Genomic DNA, 18,321 nt, shown 5'->3' with positions numbered 1-18,321 from the left:
ACTTGATCTTGCCCTCTCAGATTTTCACCTTTTCTGCTCTGTATCAAACAACCTTCAAGGAACTTTCTTTCCACATGAAAATGCACTCCAACCATGGCTTGACATGTTCTTCACTTCAAAACCACATAATTTTTATAATCATGGAATTGAGAAGTTACCTGTGTATTGGTGGACTGTTGTGAGTACTAAAGGAGAATATATTATTGAAGACTAAAGTCTCTATTATGAGTATCTGTTGTGTTTATTAAACTTATGGAAAAAAGTTACAAACTTATGCACTAACCTAATATATTGTACCAAATTTTATTCCTTCATGAATACCTGTACAGACCCAGTCCAACTAAGTATAAATAATGAAAATTTCCAATCAGTCAGTCAATTGACAAAGTGGGAAAGTAATAACCACTTATTTCCAAAAGTGGTGTGATCAACATGAAGTGTCTTCAAAATAAAATATTATTTGATAGAGAATGAGGAAATAGTTATACAGAAAGTAGAAGAATAAAACATTTCATAAGTCAAGGATCTTTCAGCAACAGTATTAAAAGTATTCGGTGATGTAATTTTCCCATTAAGACCAAAACTTTACAGAAGTTCGAGTTTGGTGTGCAAAACACAGAGATTGTATGAGCTTCTTATTAACTATAGAACCATTGCTTTGAAGTTGATATGAAAATTAATGAGATTTATTCAGTTTCAGTTTCAAATTTTATATTTTGCAGAACATTTGTAAAATTGTACCATATTCAAAACAGCATGTCAGACATAATGTACTTGCCTCATAATTTTACCCATTGATGGAAATGATACTGAAAGTCATTCAAAGTTAAGCAATGTAGTGCCTCCTGTGGTTTTTGTTTCATCTCTTTCCTGTCATGAAAATGCCCTATGCATCCACCCAGTATGTCCTGTCACAGGCATATCCTAGCTTATCAGAAGTAGGCCCATCTATTAATGCAATCATTATCATATACTAACTCAACTGAAACTTCCGTACTGCCTTCTATGTGGGCATGACTGTCAAACAGCTGTTCACCTGTATGAATGACCACAGCCAAACTGTGGCCAAGACCAGAGTTGACCACCCAGCAGCAGAATATACTGCTAACCACAACATGCTTGACTTGGATGCTTCACAACCTGTGTCATACGGATTGTCCACACAGTACCAGTGTCTTTAATTTACATTGATGGGACTGTCATTGCAACACATCTTTCAAACCTACAATATTCCTAGCATCAAACTCTAATAGCCCATGTCCCACATCCACCTCCACACCGATTGCGTACCTCTCACCTAACCCTATTAATCTACACTCACATTTTCCTCTCCACAGTGTACCTCTTCCTCTATGTTAAATACCCTTTCTCTCAACACACTCTTCCTCTTCCCTGTGTGCCACAAATGAATCCTCCTGCATGCTGCAGGGAAATCTCTTCCGTATCATATGCCTATCCCATCCCCTTGCAGCCTCTCTCTCCCAGCCATTAATCACCTCTCACCCACTTGACCAATCACAACCTCTCACCATAAGGGCTGCAGTATCAGAACAATGTAGTCAAGTGTTTGGTATACAGTGGATAACTGCATTGAGAATTCCTAAAAGAGACAGAACGATAAAAGATGGATCTGTGGATACAGTGGAGTGGAAGATGTAATTAAGACAGTATTGAGAATGAAACAGAGGTGGACAGAACATTTAGCCTGATGAATGGATGGCAGTTGAACCAAGGAAGCTTTTTTACTGAGCTCCAAGAAATAAAAAAGACTGATACTGAGATGACATCCTAGTGGAAGGCGGCTGTATTGCATTAAAAATATACAGCAGCAATATGGGTGTAAATAGCTGAAGTGTGCAATGAAAAGAGAAGTCTGGAGGAGTCCTTTATTGAACAGAGGGTGTCAACTGGCTGGTGATGATGATGATGATGATGATGATTGTGATGACTGAGGGACAAGTGTTTAATTGATATCAGAAGAGAGTAAATTTGAGTGATTTGTATGTTCCTCGGCCTTTAGAGGTAGTTTATTAGTTTATAATACATTATGAAGAAAACTCTCAGGTTAGTTAGTGTCCCCCTGTAGCAGCTACTTGAAATGTCAGTTCCTGTGATCACTACAGTCTTTAGCCCCCCCTCCCCCCCCCCTCCCCCCCCCCCCCCCTCCACTGCCACCACCAGTAGCAATGAAGGTCACATTAAATTTTATTTGTGGATGTTTTAGTTTTGCAAATAATCCTGTCAACTATATGTAATATTAATAAAAAAAAACTAAAAAAAATTCTCAGATCATAGGCATCACTGGATGCAGATATGAGGGGGCATGTGGTCAGCACACCACTCTCCCGGCCGTATGTCAAATTCCGAGACCAGAGCCACCACTTCTCAATCAAGTAGCTCCTCAGTTTGCCTCACAAGAGCTGAGTGCACCCTGCTTGTCAACAGCGCTCGGCAGACCGGATGGTCACCCATCCAAGTGCTAGCCCAGCCCAACAGTGCTTCACTTCGGTGATCTGACGGGAACCGGTGTTACCACTGTGGCAATATACATAATATTAATATAGATTAATGATGCTAATGATACAAAAATTTCTTTACCTGTCTACAGAACTCTTCAGCTTTGGCTAGTGCTTCCTGCAAATTCTGGTGGTCTGGATGATCTGCTGGAGTGTACTCCAAAATCTGAAGAAGAGATGGCCGTAATTTGCATTTGATTTGATTGTAATGCAGAATTCAGATACAAACAAAAATATAAATATAATAAACAGTACTTTCAAAATGCCAACAGACATATCCTATTAATAGAAAATGGCAAATTTGAATATTTTTTAATGTTGTATGAACTAGATCACATAGTTTGGCATCAGAAACCTAGGAGGTGGAAATGAGTTACTCCCAAACTTTTATCAGGAAATCCACTCAAGAAGACAGCAAGTAAACAAAATCTGGGTTGGGGGGCAGGGGCAGAGGGGCTGCAACTTTGGCAGTGCTGGGTAACTGTAGACAGACAACATAACGTTAACTTATTTTGAAATTTGATTATTTCCTCACATTTCCTCACCTATATAATTCCTTTTGCTGTTACAGATTGGAGATTGTGAAGAATTGCAAAGATGTCTATGTGCTATTTCGAAAATACTCAGGAACTCCTGTGCCAGTCTGAATCAGAATCACCGGTTACTGTAAGCTGCAAGAGAATCCAGTCAATGATCACTGCAAGTAAAACAAGAAGGGCCACTGCACACTGACCTCCAAAAACAATTGCAGGCTGATTCAAATATGACAATTCTTTGTCATAAAGGCTGTGTATCAATGTACACATCAAAATGGCATATCACAAAGTTTATAAATATATTCACAATACTGTAAGAGAATCTGGGATTGAAATACTGGAAAAATGTCACCATTCTGAACTTCCAGCTTTTGATTTTCTGCAGTATTGTATATTTCATGGCATGCAATGCTTAATGGAAAGAGATGGCAAACATCTTGGTTGGTGAAGAGCAGTTAAATCGGGCAGGACAGTTGATCATGGGTAGAGTAAAAAAAGCTTTCAAGCATACTATACTTGATACATGCAATGAGGAGTGTCAAATGCCTGGACAAAGTCAGAATTATAATTAAGGGAGCTGTTACTGATTTGCTTGCACATATGCTAGATATGATGTTAACAGCAGATGTACATTCATGGGAAAGCTTAATGTTGCTGCAGCTGCCGAAGCCAAGAAGTAACTGTATATACAGAGGGCAGTGGTAGTCTGGAGCATAAGACTGTACTTAAGAAATCGGTAGACCATTTAGTTGTGATGTTGAGTCAGTACCCAACTGTGGGACCGTGAGAATACTCGTATTCTGAAATACAGCATACTCATAATTTTGGCTTGTGCTAGATAACAATAGTTCTTTCACTGAAAGAACAGCATCGCAGATCATTAACAAAACAAAGGAACTACCAAGGAGAATAGATATATAAAGAATGACCCTAAAAATGAATTTGGTGTCCTCTGAAGTGAGTACTTCACTGCTAGAACTGCTGTTACATATATCCGAAAGTCTTGATGGCACCTTGCCTACTGTCGTGGTCACAAGTATGATTACAGGTGCTACAATACATTACCTGACCATGTTCCTTGTTGCAGCTGATATCATTTTGAAAAAGAAAGAAATGATTAGGAAATTAAATGACTTTGGAGTGTGCTGCTCATATGATAAAGTTTGCTGTTTCACATCATCAGCTGCCATTTCTGCAGCCAAAGGGAATATTTGAGGATGTTTCTCTGGTAATAATGGTGCTCTCATACAGCCAGTAGTATATAATTTTGATTGGTGAATTTCATGACCAAATGGTCAACTTGTTCCATGTTACTTCTGTTAACCCAGACTGCCTTTGTGAGTAATACTGCTACAATGTCTAAATCAGAGAATACCATTCCTTGTGTAATAAAAAAAAAAAGCTTCAAAATCCTTTTGTTGCTGATGTTGAAGCTCAGAGATATCATGGTCCTATGAAAGCTTGAAAGCCACAAATTGAAGTGATAAGAACAAGGCAGTGCCAACAGGTACTGGAAATGCAAGACTTGTCTGCTTGCAGAGCACAACAGTTGGATTGCCAGTTCCTATGTGCCATTGTTTCAGAAGAAGACTGCACAGAATTCAATGGATTCAAAACTCATTTGTGTCAAGAACAAGGACACACACTAAGGTCTATGACTGCTCCAGCATAAACACCCCTTGTCAGCCTGATACCTTCACACCCTGAAACCATGCTCAACACTGTGGTGGAGGTCAAATGACTCACAACTGATGCATGCCAAGAATATGTTGTGCTTACGACAGACCAGGCATTATATTGAGTTGCAGCTGGATTAACAGGGGTCTTACTTCATGCATGTAACAAGTTTGTTCTATGGCTAGTGGGATGCACACACTCATGCATTTCATTGGTTGTGTTGAAACTCCAGGGGCAAACAGTGGTCTTCAAGAACTTATAAACAGTGCATGAGGTGGTGTGGCTCATACGCTGCTAGGAAAGAAATTTCCTCAGAATATCCATGCACTACTAATTGTAACCAAACAGCTGCTGAGAAATATTTTGAAGGCTTAAACAATTAGAGGCTATGCAGACCTTTCAGCAGCATTGGACATGAAAGTGGCATTCAATGAAATAACTAAGTGGTGGGTAGACTGTCTTATCAAGCCAGTGTTCATAACCGTGGCCTTCATTAGAACCAAACAAGAAGGAGATTTTCTACTACATCTCTGGGCAGTGGAGGAAATCCTTCCCTATTTTTTTGCAGCTAACCACTTCAACTGTCAGAGGTGTTGCTTGTACAATTGAAGATGTGCGAAAAAATAGGCTAACCCTCAAATGCAAAAGTTTGGAGATAAGTGTTGCCATCTGTTGCTGGTATGGGAACTATCAAGACTGACATTGGTCTCACCCCTAAATATCACATTAAGATATTTAGGGGTGAGACCAATGTCAATTTTTATACTTTCCCTACCCAGCAACAGATGGCAACACTATCTCCAACCTTTTACATCTGAGGGTCAGCCCATTTTTCTGTATATGTCTTCAATTTGAGATCTGTGGAAAAACTACCTGACCATGTCTTGCAGAAATTTCTGAAGGACAGTATGTGATACGACACAAACCAGGATACTAGAATGCTACTTGGAGTGACATGTTCACTAAAAATACACTTATACAATATGGAAATGTTGAAGGTGGCAGTGTGGGTCAAACTCATAATTCACCTATGATGACGATATGGGCTCACAGTTTCCATATCTGCAGTCAATTGCTTGAAGGCAAACAAGATGTGCAGAAATGACAATGAAAACAGATCTGTCAGATATCATCAGGAAGAGACTGCAGTTAGTAAGAAATCTGATCATTGTGGGCAAGAGAAGCTATGCAAGGCATTGTTTTGGTGCATCTTGGACCAAAGTATACAATGGAAACATGTTGTTAGTAACAAATTGGGGGAAAAATCATATGGTCAAATTTCTGACAGTGTGTTTAATTCCATTATATTTTTTGTTTTCTTTCTGTATTTTGGCATTTCAGGACTATAAAATAAAATTGTCCAGCAGAGCCACAGTTGCATCCATTGAATATTGCTTTTACATATATTTTTCACTAAGATGCCCTCATAACATGTTAAGTGGAAGCCATTTTCACCTCAAGAGCAATTTTTTAATTCTGCCACTGAATCTGGGAAGAGAAAGGAAAGGGTAGGTGTTAACACCATGTTGAAGTAGAATATATTAGGGATGGGGGACACGCTAAGGCTGAACAAAAATGGCAAATGATATTGGTCTTTCCTTTCTAGAGTATCCTTGCATCAGGAAAACTATGGTTAACCTTAAAAAGAGAAGAGGGTCTGAAATCCTCTAATGTCTTTCCAGATTTAGGTTTTCCATAACCCTGAATCTGGAAGGGCAGACAGGAATTTCAAACACTCTCTTCGTGTATGCCAATCACAGGCAGCCTTACTCAGTTTAAATTTGGGAAGATATATACTTGACATTGAAACTGAATTCCAAAATATACCATTTGCAGGAATTTGGTACAGGAAAATTTGTTTTCAGAATGTACACTAGAGACATACACTCTGATGTGCAAAACTTAAGGACGAAACTAACATCAGCATGATGTGTCACTGCCACGTAACATAGTCAGGTGAAACTTGGACCATACGTAGAAATAGCTGCTTCATATGGTACAGACAGTAACAGAAAGAAATATGTAATGAAATTGAGCCACAGTAAATTTGCTGTTTTGAAGACCGCACCGCAGCATCTAGTGTGAAGCAGTCGCCCTCCGTTTCTGGCGGTGGCGCCGCTGTGGCAATCGCAGTTTTGGTGTCTCTCTGTGGCGGAAGAGGGGGAAGGTTGCCTGTTCGCGTGCATTTAAGGGGCACTATGAGCTCGCTAGGGGCGAGTCTGGTCACCTGTTCAGCCGGGTCACAGTCAGTGTCTGTCTGTTGTCCGGAGTGCTGGTATGTATTAGGCTGCCAGTCTGCTTGAGTTTGTTCAGGCAATGGTCATTGGCAGTTAGATCGGGAGGTTGGTCAGTCGGAGTGAGTCTTGGTCAGTCTCTTGGTCAGTCTCGTGTCACCAGTTGCTGGCCTGTCTCTCGTTCGCATTTGTGCAGCAGTTAGTGTCTGTCTGTTGTCGGAATGCTGGCGGCCAGTCTGCTCGAGTTGCCTGGGCAGCGGTCATTGGCGGTTGGATCGATCGGTCGCGCACTGAGACACAAGATGACTTGTCTGCCTTGAGCGTCGGCGCATGTGAGATTGCCATGTGAGTCCAGTGGGACGCGCCGTATAGCGGGGGGGGTAGTGGCTTCACGGTCGACATGAGAGCAACAGGCGTCAACCCACGACATCGGGCTGGCCGGTGCAAGCTGCGACACTGTGAGACAGGAGATTGGTGCGCCTTCCTGCATCCGTTGAAGCGGCTGGCAGCGGATGGTTCAGGAGAGCGTTGGGGGTGCTGCGCCAGGTCTTCACCAGAAATTGCAGTTTATTAGAAGGTTAAGTGGTTGGAGATATGTTGTTTTATTTACTTGTTAAATTCTACTTGTTTTCTTGGTGCGGTCACCAGCCGCTTTGTTTTGGGGTCGTCCCACCATTCTTCTCCATTTTCCCACCCACCAGAAGGTGGTTATTTACGAATTGGGTGGTCCGTTTTTCCCTTGTGGAGTAGGGGTGGGTTAAAGCAACCTGCGGTTCAGGTTGTTCAGTAATCTCCCTGTCAATCTGCCATACGTTAATAGCTGCCTCTGTCATGTTTGTCAGATTCAGCGTTAACAAATTTATTGCTTGAAGTGTAATGGCCGAATTCCTGAAATATGTTTTTATCTTGCCTATCATCTTCAGTGGCAGTATATGTGTAATGTAGAGCATGTTTGTATATTTTATGTAAGACTGCATTTCATGGTTTTTTTTATTTAAATGGTCATTTTGGTATATAAAGTTGCTACTCTTTCAACATAAGAGTCTTTTTTTTTAATCAAGTTGCACCTTCGGTGCCAAGTTAATATATATTTTTTTAATGTTAGTGTTTTGTACCATTTCCATCCCTCCTACGAGGTGCATAGTTTATGTGCTTGTGTGAGTTGTTAAAATTTTTAGTTTACATTAATCTGGTGTGTTGCAGATTTGCACCAGTGTAGTCTTTCAGAGGTTGTTGTGAGCAGTCATGACTACGGCCATGTCAAAAGGCAGCGGCAAGGTTCTCAGCCCAAAAGCTCATGCTGTTAAAATTTGTTATTTCTGCCTCTGAATAAATTGTAGCTTGATATTTAGAGGGTGCTTTCTGATTATAATTTTAAATCTGTAAAAAAAGGGGGGGGGGGTGCTTTTAGGAATAAAATTTCCATTTATTGAAAGAAATTTGTTTTCATCAGTTACCCACTGGCAACTTCTTCCACATTCACATAGTGTGATTAAATGTGTGAATGTTCTTGATGAATCACTAGTAAATAAAGTAAATTCTTAAGAAAAGGTTTTGAAAGTAAATACATGGTTCAGAGATGGAGAGAAACAATGCTTTTATTCAAAGTCAACAATTACATTGAAGTCACTGTGGTTTATGACGGTCCCCGGGACAACAACAAAGGCAGGACACAGTTCTTAATAAGGTGTGTAACCAGCATGTATAGCAGTGCGTACTCTGCAAAGTGCCAATTTATTTGCAAAACATCCTTTTGTTTCAAGAGCTCCTCCACCAGTGCTCTTTGGTGCAGTCACACACTGCCATCCATAAAAATGTGGTCAGCATCAAAGGCACCCCTAAAAAGACATACATGGGGGAGGAGTACAGTAGAACAATAATGTTTACTCATGAGTGTGCCATGTTCAAAGATTTGGAGGTCTCCTCACACCATAACATCCGGATTATCAACATGATCATGTTCAAAAATGTTCCTGGATGCATTTGGTGTTCCCACCTTGCACCATATAAAGGTACGTCCAGCACTATTGAACATGATCCTTTTGGTGGTCCAGGTGTTATGGTGTGAGGAGGCATAATGTTCACGGGCATTCTGACCTCCAAATCTTTGAACACACTACACTCACCTGTCAATGCTCTTGTGACACTGCACTTCCACATGTGCAACTTTTCAAGGGTGCTTTCAGTCCTGACTTCATTTTTATGGATGACAGACTGTGACCGCATTGAAGAGCGCAGATGGAGGAGCACTTGGAATGAGAGGATATTCTGCGAACGGGCTGGCTTGCCTGTTCTCTCCCCCCCCCCCCCCCCCCCCTCCCGACTTAAATCCCATTGAGCACACGAGGGAAGCATTGGAATGACCAAATGCAACACATCCACTTGCACCAAAGACTATCCAGCAGTTATCAACCACACTGACAAAGGAATGGAATGCTCTACCACAAACACTCCTTACCAACATTGGGGCTTCAATGGGAATGCACTGCAGACGGTGCATTACTGTCCGTGGTTTCCACACACCCTATTAAGAACCTTGTCCCTCTTTTGTGCTGTCCAGGAGCCATCATAAATCAATGTGACTTCACTTTAATTATTGTCTATGAATAAAAACATCATTTCTGTTCACTTCATTGTGTACTTCTTTCAGTTACCTTATATACTATACTATTTTAAATCTTTCTTTGTTTGGTCCAAGTGTCATCAAGCTATATTACTTGGAAATGACACAGCATGTGAAAGTTACTTCCATCCTTGAGTTTTACACACCAGTGTACATATGACTCTGAAAATGAGTTCTCTATGTTGACTTATCAATCAGTGTAGAGGGTTGCAGAATGACAAAGAAATAACTCAGTAGACACTGGATAAATTGTAAGAAAGGTAATCACTAAATCATTTGTTTTTATGAGTAGTCAGGACATACAGCCACCAAACAGAGACCCAAAATTGAAACAGGCAGTATGGAAAAGGATTTTCCCTCAAGTAAGCAGTCAGGGGTGACGTTTCTCTGAGGTGACCATAGTGAAAAATTCACCAGGGAACTCACTGAGGCTCTGTGTTGGAACTGTAGGCTGTGAAGAAGAAAAAAAATTGAATCACTAAACAGTCAGGAAAGGATCACTGAGCAAGAGACTGGATTAGATGTTGTGAAATGTGAATTTACATATTTTGAAGGGTGGAAGGTGGAGGGGGAATGCATCAACTGGAAAAAATGTAATAAATACAAGGCAAATAATGAAAAGTTCTGTAATCAAATTTGAAATAAACAAGTTTGCCTTGTAACGTGAGCTATGAGGAGATGAACCGCTAGATATAATAGAAAGCAGGCTTCAGCAGTCTGGTAGGAATGTAATTAGGGCAAGGGCGTGAACAAAAGGCAGTAGGATGTACAAAATCTCACTGATAGATAGTAGTGATGCGTGGAACATGGGCTAGCTACTATAGGACATATTAGGAACAGATTTTCAAGTCATAAGCATTGTCATGCCAAGCACCGATCCTAGCCACATGACAGTGAACATAGGGCCATTGTGCAATCGTTTTGGTGAAGGGGCCAAGGAGATTGTAGTAGATGAAGTACGAAACAGTTTGACTACAGACAGAGAATACAGGATTATGGAGACCTGGGAGGAATACCAGCAGCAACTGCTCGGAAAAGTGTGGCATTGGTACAGATTCAGCACTTCCATGGCCTGTCATTGGTTAAAATGGCTGTTAGTTATCATCAAAGCCTTTTCTTCATTATGGGAATCGAAGGTACACAATGTTTTAATAAATGAAATAGAAAGCAAAGTAAAAATTCCCAATGACATTGTTTCTGGAAAAAAAACCTAAATATGTTTTGTCACAAAACAAACAAAAAAATTAACAAAGTTTAATATTATTCTTTTTCACTTGACTTGTATCAAATATCTTGATAGCATAATCAGGAAATGTAGGAAACAAGTCCATTCTTCTGAATTTAAAACAACTGTTCATAGTTTTTAACTATAGTTAGGAAAAACCCTCCAAAGTAGCTGCTGTATCACAACAGTGGAACTGATAGGCACAACAGTGATTAAGAGAGACACCCATGAAGCGAAACACACACACACACACACACACACACACACACACACACACACACACACACACACATATACACACAGAGAGAGAGAGAGAGAGAGAGAGAGAGAGAGAGAGAGAGAAAGGGGGGGGGGGGAGAGGGTAGTTTAGCATCTTCTGAATCTTAGAGATCGGGAACTATTACATTTGTGGGTGTTTGTTTGTGTGTGTGTGTGTGTGTGTGTGTGTGTGTGTGTGTGTGTGTGTGTGTGTGTGTGTGTGTTTTGGCACTTTACAGGTGCTTAATGGCTTAATGACAAGGTTATCAGTGACCTTACAAAAGTTAGTAGGAACGAATGTCATTGAAATGGTTTAAAAAAGAGTCATAAAACAAAGAAGAATAAATCACACAAAAATATACTATCTCACATCCCTTATGATAATGTAAAATCAAAACTGGGAATTAAAACACAAGATATACAGGAGGAAAGCTAAAATAATGACACAGGTAAATGCAACTGGCTGATCACTTACAGAAAACAGGGATGAGCCAGCCCCCTGACCAAAGACTAAAAAATTCTCCCATAATTTTTGGGAACAAGCTGGACATGTCACAAAACCTTATAAGCTGTAACATATTCATCTGATTACCAGTTAAAAGATAGGAGGAGCTGCAGTCCTTTTGTCTGAATATAAAACACAGCCCACCAAAATGTGGCACACTGTGATCTGTTGATCTGTACACCACAAGCACCACATATTGGAGGGTCCTCTCAACGAAGCAAGAAGCCATGTGTCACAGGGCCTCGTGCTATATGAAGATGAGCGAGAAGGACATCATCCCATCTTTGTGGCTTGAATGAGGTGCACCATGGCTGAGTTGTAGACTTTACAAGATGCAGCTTATTGTCTGTAATTTCCAGCCATTCTTCTTCCAATCTATCTATGTCTCTGTACCTCAACACTGAAGTGATAGCACCTAGGGATATAGCACATAGTACTTTCGGATTATTGCAACATGCCTCCTTCACTGCTACATCTGATAGTTTGTTCTTGTTAATACCCATATTCTCTGGTAAACAGCTAAAAGGCATCTCCTTCCCCAGCCTCTGTAGATGATGAAAGGCATCCTGTATATTCTGGACTATGTTATTTGTTGGGTACAAGTGTTGGAGAGAGATAAGGGCATTCAGGGAGTCAGAACAAAAGAGAAATTTAGTAGTCACAACACATCACATTTTCTCCAGTGCCCTCAAGATCATGTAAAATTCTGCTTCAATCACAGTAAATTCCTGAGGTAATCGGATCTTAAGGAAATGATCAGGGAAGACAACAGAGCAACCAATGGAGCCCCCCTGTTTACACCCATCTGCCAATACAGCTATATAGTTGTGGTACTCATTTAAAATGCATAAAATGTGTTATTAAAAACAGATACAAGAATGCAGTCTCTCCAGTATCACATTAAATCTAAAATTATTCTGGGCCACTGTAGTAACTGAGGTGGCAGTAAGTTCCAATTCTGGGTTTGGGTTTTAAGTTGTCCCACATCAAGAGACTCCAGCAGATGCTTCACATGGATCTTAAATGACCTCATTGCTTGTGGATGATTAATAAAAAGGTGTTCCATAGTTGGACAGACAACAGTCTGGAATGCAGGTCAATTAGGAGTAGTGAGGAACTTATACACTTGACACATCATGAGGAGTGACCGCTGGATGTTTTGTAGCGGTTCCCCAGCCTCAGCACACAGACTGTGTATGGGACAGGTCCTGTATGCTTAATTCCCTCATGGTGGATAACACCAATATTCTTCAGGTAAAAGGGTCTCATTGATCTGTACAACTGTACTTCTAAATTCTAGCCATGATCTCACAAAAGTCTTATAAACCTGGAACTGGCATATGCTGTCCATTCCTCAAGACATGTGGCTATGACACTTTAAGATATTAAGAGGTTTCTGGGTCATTTAGATGTGGTAGCCACAACATTTTGGAATAAAAATGCGTCCACATATCACAATGAGTCTTTAAAATGTAGAATGGTGTCCCTCATATGCAAGCTAGGTACATTAAAAATATGATGAAAATGAAAACACACACACACCTTTGAAAATCACTCCTCCATCCTTCTCACAGTAAGTTGCAGCTGACGAGTCACTGTTGTAATGTTGGATGGGGTATAGAAAATGGCAAAACTGTCCACAAATAAGGAGCATTGCACAGAATTCCTTACCACAAACACTAACTGTTAATACCTACAGCAAAGAAGGTGACACTTAAAACACTTTCGTGAGGAACACGATTTACTTGCTCAAAACTATCTGATAACACACCACCAAGTTTGTGATGAAAAGAGTGTTTCCATAAGAAGGAGCAAATGAATATGGGGAGGTAGCCTTGAATGTCTCATTGGTGGTGCAGTCTGAGAATGTCGTGCCTCCAAGTAGTGTTGTATGACTTATTGGTGTCAAAAAATATTCCTATACAATACTGCTAATGTAGGAAGGTATAAGGATAGCTGTCTCACTGTTGTCATTAGTAGATCAACATCTCTTGAAATGACACTAAGAGCTGCAAGGATCTGCCTGGTCTCCAAGATGCAGACCATATGACGGCTGACTAATGGCTCCACAGTCTTTCATAAATAGCTCGTTAAGGCAGCACCACAGTAATTACTGGGATATTCGATTCTTTCCTGGCTTGAGGAGAGGTCTTAAAATAGTCTCTCTCCACAAACTGGGAAACTGTCTTGTCTGCAGTTCTGAATTAAAATATTTGAGAAGGACTTCCTTTCATGCTGCTTGCAAGTATTGAAGCTTGATGTACTGGATTGGTTTATGACTTGGTGCAGTATTGTGAGCCTCAGTGCCAAACCCAACTCCCACATGGAGGAACGGCAGTTGAGAAAGGGCAGTTGTAAGACTCAGAACAGTTGGAGCTGAAGTCCAACTCGCCCCTCTCCATGGTCACGTGGTAGCAGCAGAACGCTGGATACTGGCTGGCAGTGGCAGCAGTCATTGCAAAATGCTCTACCACTGTCTTGGTGAAGTTTCTGGGCATTGTTTGTAGACAACTCTGCTTCTGCACCACTGCTGCTGGTAAACAACTGAATTTACCATGAATCCTGTTGATGGCTTTCATACTTTTGTATAATATCTGGAGCAGTTGATAAGGGCCCAGAAATGTGAGCCATGGTACTTTCTTGCTCTTCTTGATTATGAGTTGAGTTTTGGCTCTCATTACTTGAAAGGTTGCAATGTTTTCTACTGTTGGACATCACTTAAACCAACGCCTGACCCACATTGCTGAGCAGCATGCACAGTCTACCAATGTCCAGGCTGCATTCTAAGATGTCCTGAGAACTCCAGGGTGCATAAGTTAGTGGCATGGTGAACCACATGTGATATGGTCCAACCATTCCTGGCAGCTGCATTGGTATTTAAACACAGCCAGCTGACTGAACAGTGTCCTGTTAACTCTGTTGGTCATTCATTTCAGCAGCTTCCATCCAATATGTAAATCAAGAGTGGGACATTGTCATTGGAATGTAGGTCATCAGTTACTTCACACTGGGCAGAGTCTACAAGGTTGGGGTGCAGAAGTAGGTGTACAGCTGAGGATGACCCAGTAGTAAAAGAGAAATGAGTGGGATTGTTCATGTGCACAGTTACTGACACACGATGCACAGTTCCTCAGACATCATAATGCTCTCAAAACTCAACTACTAGGAAAAGTAGAGTGTGAGCCCCATAATAAATTAAGGGCATTGAAGTCTCCCAGTACAATAAATGGTCACGAGAGTTGGCCCATAAGATATGTGAGAGCCTCAGAATCCATCGCTTCCTGTGGTGGCAAACAAAAAGAGCAAACAGTGAACTTCACTGGCAACTGCTTGTAGGTTAGTAACCAGGAATAGAGCACAGGAGTGGTATGTGTAATTGACAAACATATCTACCCCTCCCATTGCCCATTTCCCAGTCATGTCATCCTTGCGGTGGATGGTATAGTGCCATAGAATAGGGGCATCAGTAGATTAAAATGTGGTTCTTGTAAGCATGAGTATAGGGGATATTCCTGCATTAGGAGTGTAAGTTCCTCCAAATGTGTCTTGAACCCATTGATATTCCATTGTACTGTGGGGGCCATTTACTGGTGAGGGTTTTCTTTCATCCTGCCTCTTCACCAGAGTGGGGATACTGCGGAGGATTGAGGCTTAGTCTGGGAATTAGATGGTTGCCTCAGGCAGACTTCATGTTCTGTCTCCAAAGTAAACCATTAGAACTGTCAGAGAGGATGAGATCTACACAATCTGACCATTTATGAATGGTCTTCTTTTGAGGCTGACACTTCCAATTTGATTTGTTTGCTAGAGAAGACTTCTTAGGAACCTCCGCAGCACTGATAATGACAGTGCTAACCCATTTATTGGAGTCTGCCTTTTGAGGTGCCAGATGCTCAATAATGGCAGCAGCTGTAGCCTTTAATGCTCTTCTGGGGGGAGCTATGCACTCTGAAACAATAGCATCTTTACAAAAGCATTGACAAACACAGGTAGCAGTGCTGACACTATCAATCTCAAATTGTGTAGAGGCAACTGCTTTTGGATTAGACATTTTAAGTCAGTGAAGTAATGAAAGTGGGAGGCTGTATGGCCATGTAGATCTTTTTGGCCTCACCACACAGGATATGCTTTGTTGTTTTGAGCTTCTGTGCCTTCCTTTCCTCAAGGTAGATGCTGCAATCTCTACTCCAGACAGGGTGATCCCCAGAGCAATTAGAACAATTCGAGCGAGACAAGCACACAATGTCTCTGTGGGTGGCCTTACCATATTTGCTGCAAGTGGCTTCTCCTTTATATGTTACAGTGGTGTGCCCATGTATGAAAACACTAGAATTTAAAACAGCACATTGAGTTGGGGACATAAAGCTGCACACCTGCCTTGGATGCTCTGGAAGTGTTGTGATACTGAAGGTAAGAATAAATGAATCTAATTTAACCAGTTCACCATCTACCAGTTCCATTGTATATATCAATGACATCTTCTTGAGCCCACTCATCTTTCAGTACCTCTTTGGGAATACCAACAATATATCTGCATGACACAACACCTTTGCTGTACTTCAAGGTGTTATGTAGCTTCAGTTTGAATGCATATTCCCTTAGGCATTTAGCATTCTGGAGGTTTGATGCTTGTTGGGAACTAGAAATTTGCTGAACAGTGCCACATTTCTCAGTCGATTCACAGATTTCAAAATGCCAGCAATGCCCTATTAACCATTTTAAATGGAAAAAGGTGAAACACTTTCAAAGCTACCCTCTTTCCTTTTAACTGCTAAAAATGCATTCTGTTCTGTAGCATGTGTTCTGTTGCAACAAACAAAACAAATTGGAATACTGCCTGTGTCAGGAGGACTGGCTACACAAGCTCCCTTGTTAGGTTAGGTGGATTCGACTGGGAGCCACAAGCAATGAGTTCGAGGGTTCCATACTGGTTCCATGAGCAGCTAGGCAAATGAGGATCCACCCAGACATAGCACCACATCACTGAGTAACTGTGGTGTGGCTAGTTCCCCAGAGGTTGCCAACTAGTGACTGTTCCACCTAAAGCCACGTATCTCTCTGAAGTGCAGCTCACCTTGAGAGAGGTTTTTTATACACATTTTACCAACTTTGGGGTCTGGGTGGTTGAACTAAGATCTCCATTTCCTGTGACACACAACATTTCACCACCAGTCACCTGCTCAAGTAACCTGGGTTTGCTAAGCCCATACCCAGCAAATGAATACTGAGCTCCGTGAGGTGCTTGCCAGTCAGAATGAGAAGGGGTGCACATGTAACTTTACCAAAAAATACCATGGACGCAGTGGGCATTACCCCCTCCTATTCCATTTTGCAAAGTAAGAGGAGAGGAATGAGGCAAACCTTGTTGAAGCACTGTGCCTCTAGATGTCTGAAGTAATTTAAGGAAACCATGGAAAACTTAAAGCAGAATGACCATTAGCAGATAGGATTCAAAATTCTCTCTCCTGAAAACAAATCCATAGTCTTGACAAAGGCACTGCTTTGTTCAATAAATGTGATAACATTGTGGAAGTCTTGTAGATTGATACAGCAGATTCATGGTATTAGTTTAACACAAAACGACAGGAACTAAAAACTAATATCAGGAGTGAATAAATTACAAATAGTCCTTGAAAACAAATCAATAAGGAAACTTGCAGGAATATTCATACGAAAACCAAATACACCAAATTTCTTTCTTTCCTCAAACTGCAACAGGAACATTCAATAATAGTTCAGAACGTTTCTACATTTATATGTTAAGTAATTTATGTGACAATTATTAATGAAACTAAGAAGAAAGATAAATACAAAAGAACATAGAAAAAAGAAAATTTCATTGAAATTATTTAAGTTCAAGAAACCAGCAAAACTGAACGACACGCTCAAGACATCAATGATGTCTTTATGTAATTTAAATTCCAAAGATTGTCCATTACATAATTGATATTATTTGAGACTCAACTCTGCTATAGAATATATATCTCCTTGGGCACTTACCTCATACACACATAAGAAGACTTTTACTATTTTAAACCTAATTTGAAATCTTGATGTGGTCAGTGTGACCAAGTTACAGTAACACCGTTAGCCTCAGGCCCAAGTTAGACAGTCTGAATCAGCGAGCAATGCAGAACATGTAGCACTATATACACTGCTAGAAAAAAAAAATAGTACATCTGGAAAGGTGATGTCAATTTTGATGTGATGAGGGCATATGCCACCTGGGGAATAGTAGCTGTATGGATAATGGTTTGAATGTTGTCTGCCAACAGACAGTGTAGTGGTACAGTTACCAGAGCACCATCTGTATCCGCCATTTAATAAGGAATGCTCATAGTTAGAAGGCTTAGTGTTGTGCAGACATATGAAGCAAGCAGCAGTCATGCAACGGGTACACATTTGTGTGTCCTATAGCCAATGGATTGCAAAGGAGTGAGATGGTCCTTTCAGTGAACTGCCACCCAAGTTGAAAATGCTGTGTCAGTTGTGCAATGATGCTGGTATCAGTGCTCATGTGAACATCCTCATACCCTTAGACAAGGTTTGGGGCCACTCACACAGCACAGATGCCCACAAGGACTACCGTATAGTAAGGGCAGCAGTGGCAGATCGTACAGCTACCACAGCACAGATAAGAGGGCTTGAGAGCTCAGATGTGTCAACAAAAACCATTGAGAACCAGTTATTAGCAGTGGGAGTTTGGGCACGCACACCTCTAGCTTGCCTTCCACTCACACCATAGCA

The 18,321-nt window shown here is 40.9% G+C and overlaps 1 protein-coding gene across 1 annotated transcript in view; it reads right to left on the bottom strand.

Annotated features, from left to right (window-relative positions):
• LOC124615702 (intersectin-1) overlaps window positions 1-18,321 on the bottom strand; it is a 225,358-nt gene that overhangs the window by 37,335 nt on the left and 169,702 nt on the right. Inside the window, exon 28 of the mRNA XM_047143787.1 lies at window positions 2,599-2,682. Within this exon, the coding sequence (XP_046999743.1) occupies window positions 2,599-2,682 (84 nt within the window). The remainder of the gene's footprint in view (window positions 1-2,598; window positions 2,683-18,321) is intronic.

This window comes from Schistocerca americana, chromosome 1 (assembly GCF_021461395.2).
Source record: "Schistocerca americana isolate TAMUIC-IGC-003095 chromosome 1, iqSchAmer2.1, whole genome shotgun sequence".
Classification (NCBI taxonomy): domain Eukaryota; kingdom Metazoa; phylum Arthropoda; class Insecta; order Orthoptera; family Acrididae; genus Schistocerca; species Schistocerca americana.
Note: the sequence above shows the minus strand (reverse complement) of the source record. Positions and strands in the feature narration are given on the sequence as shown.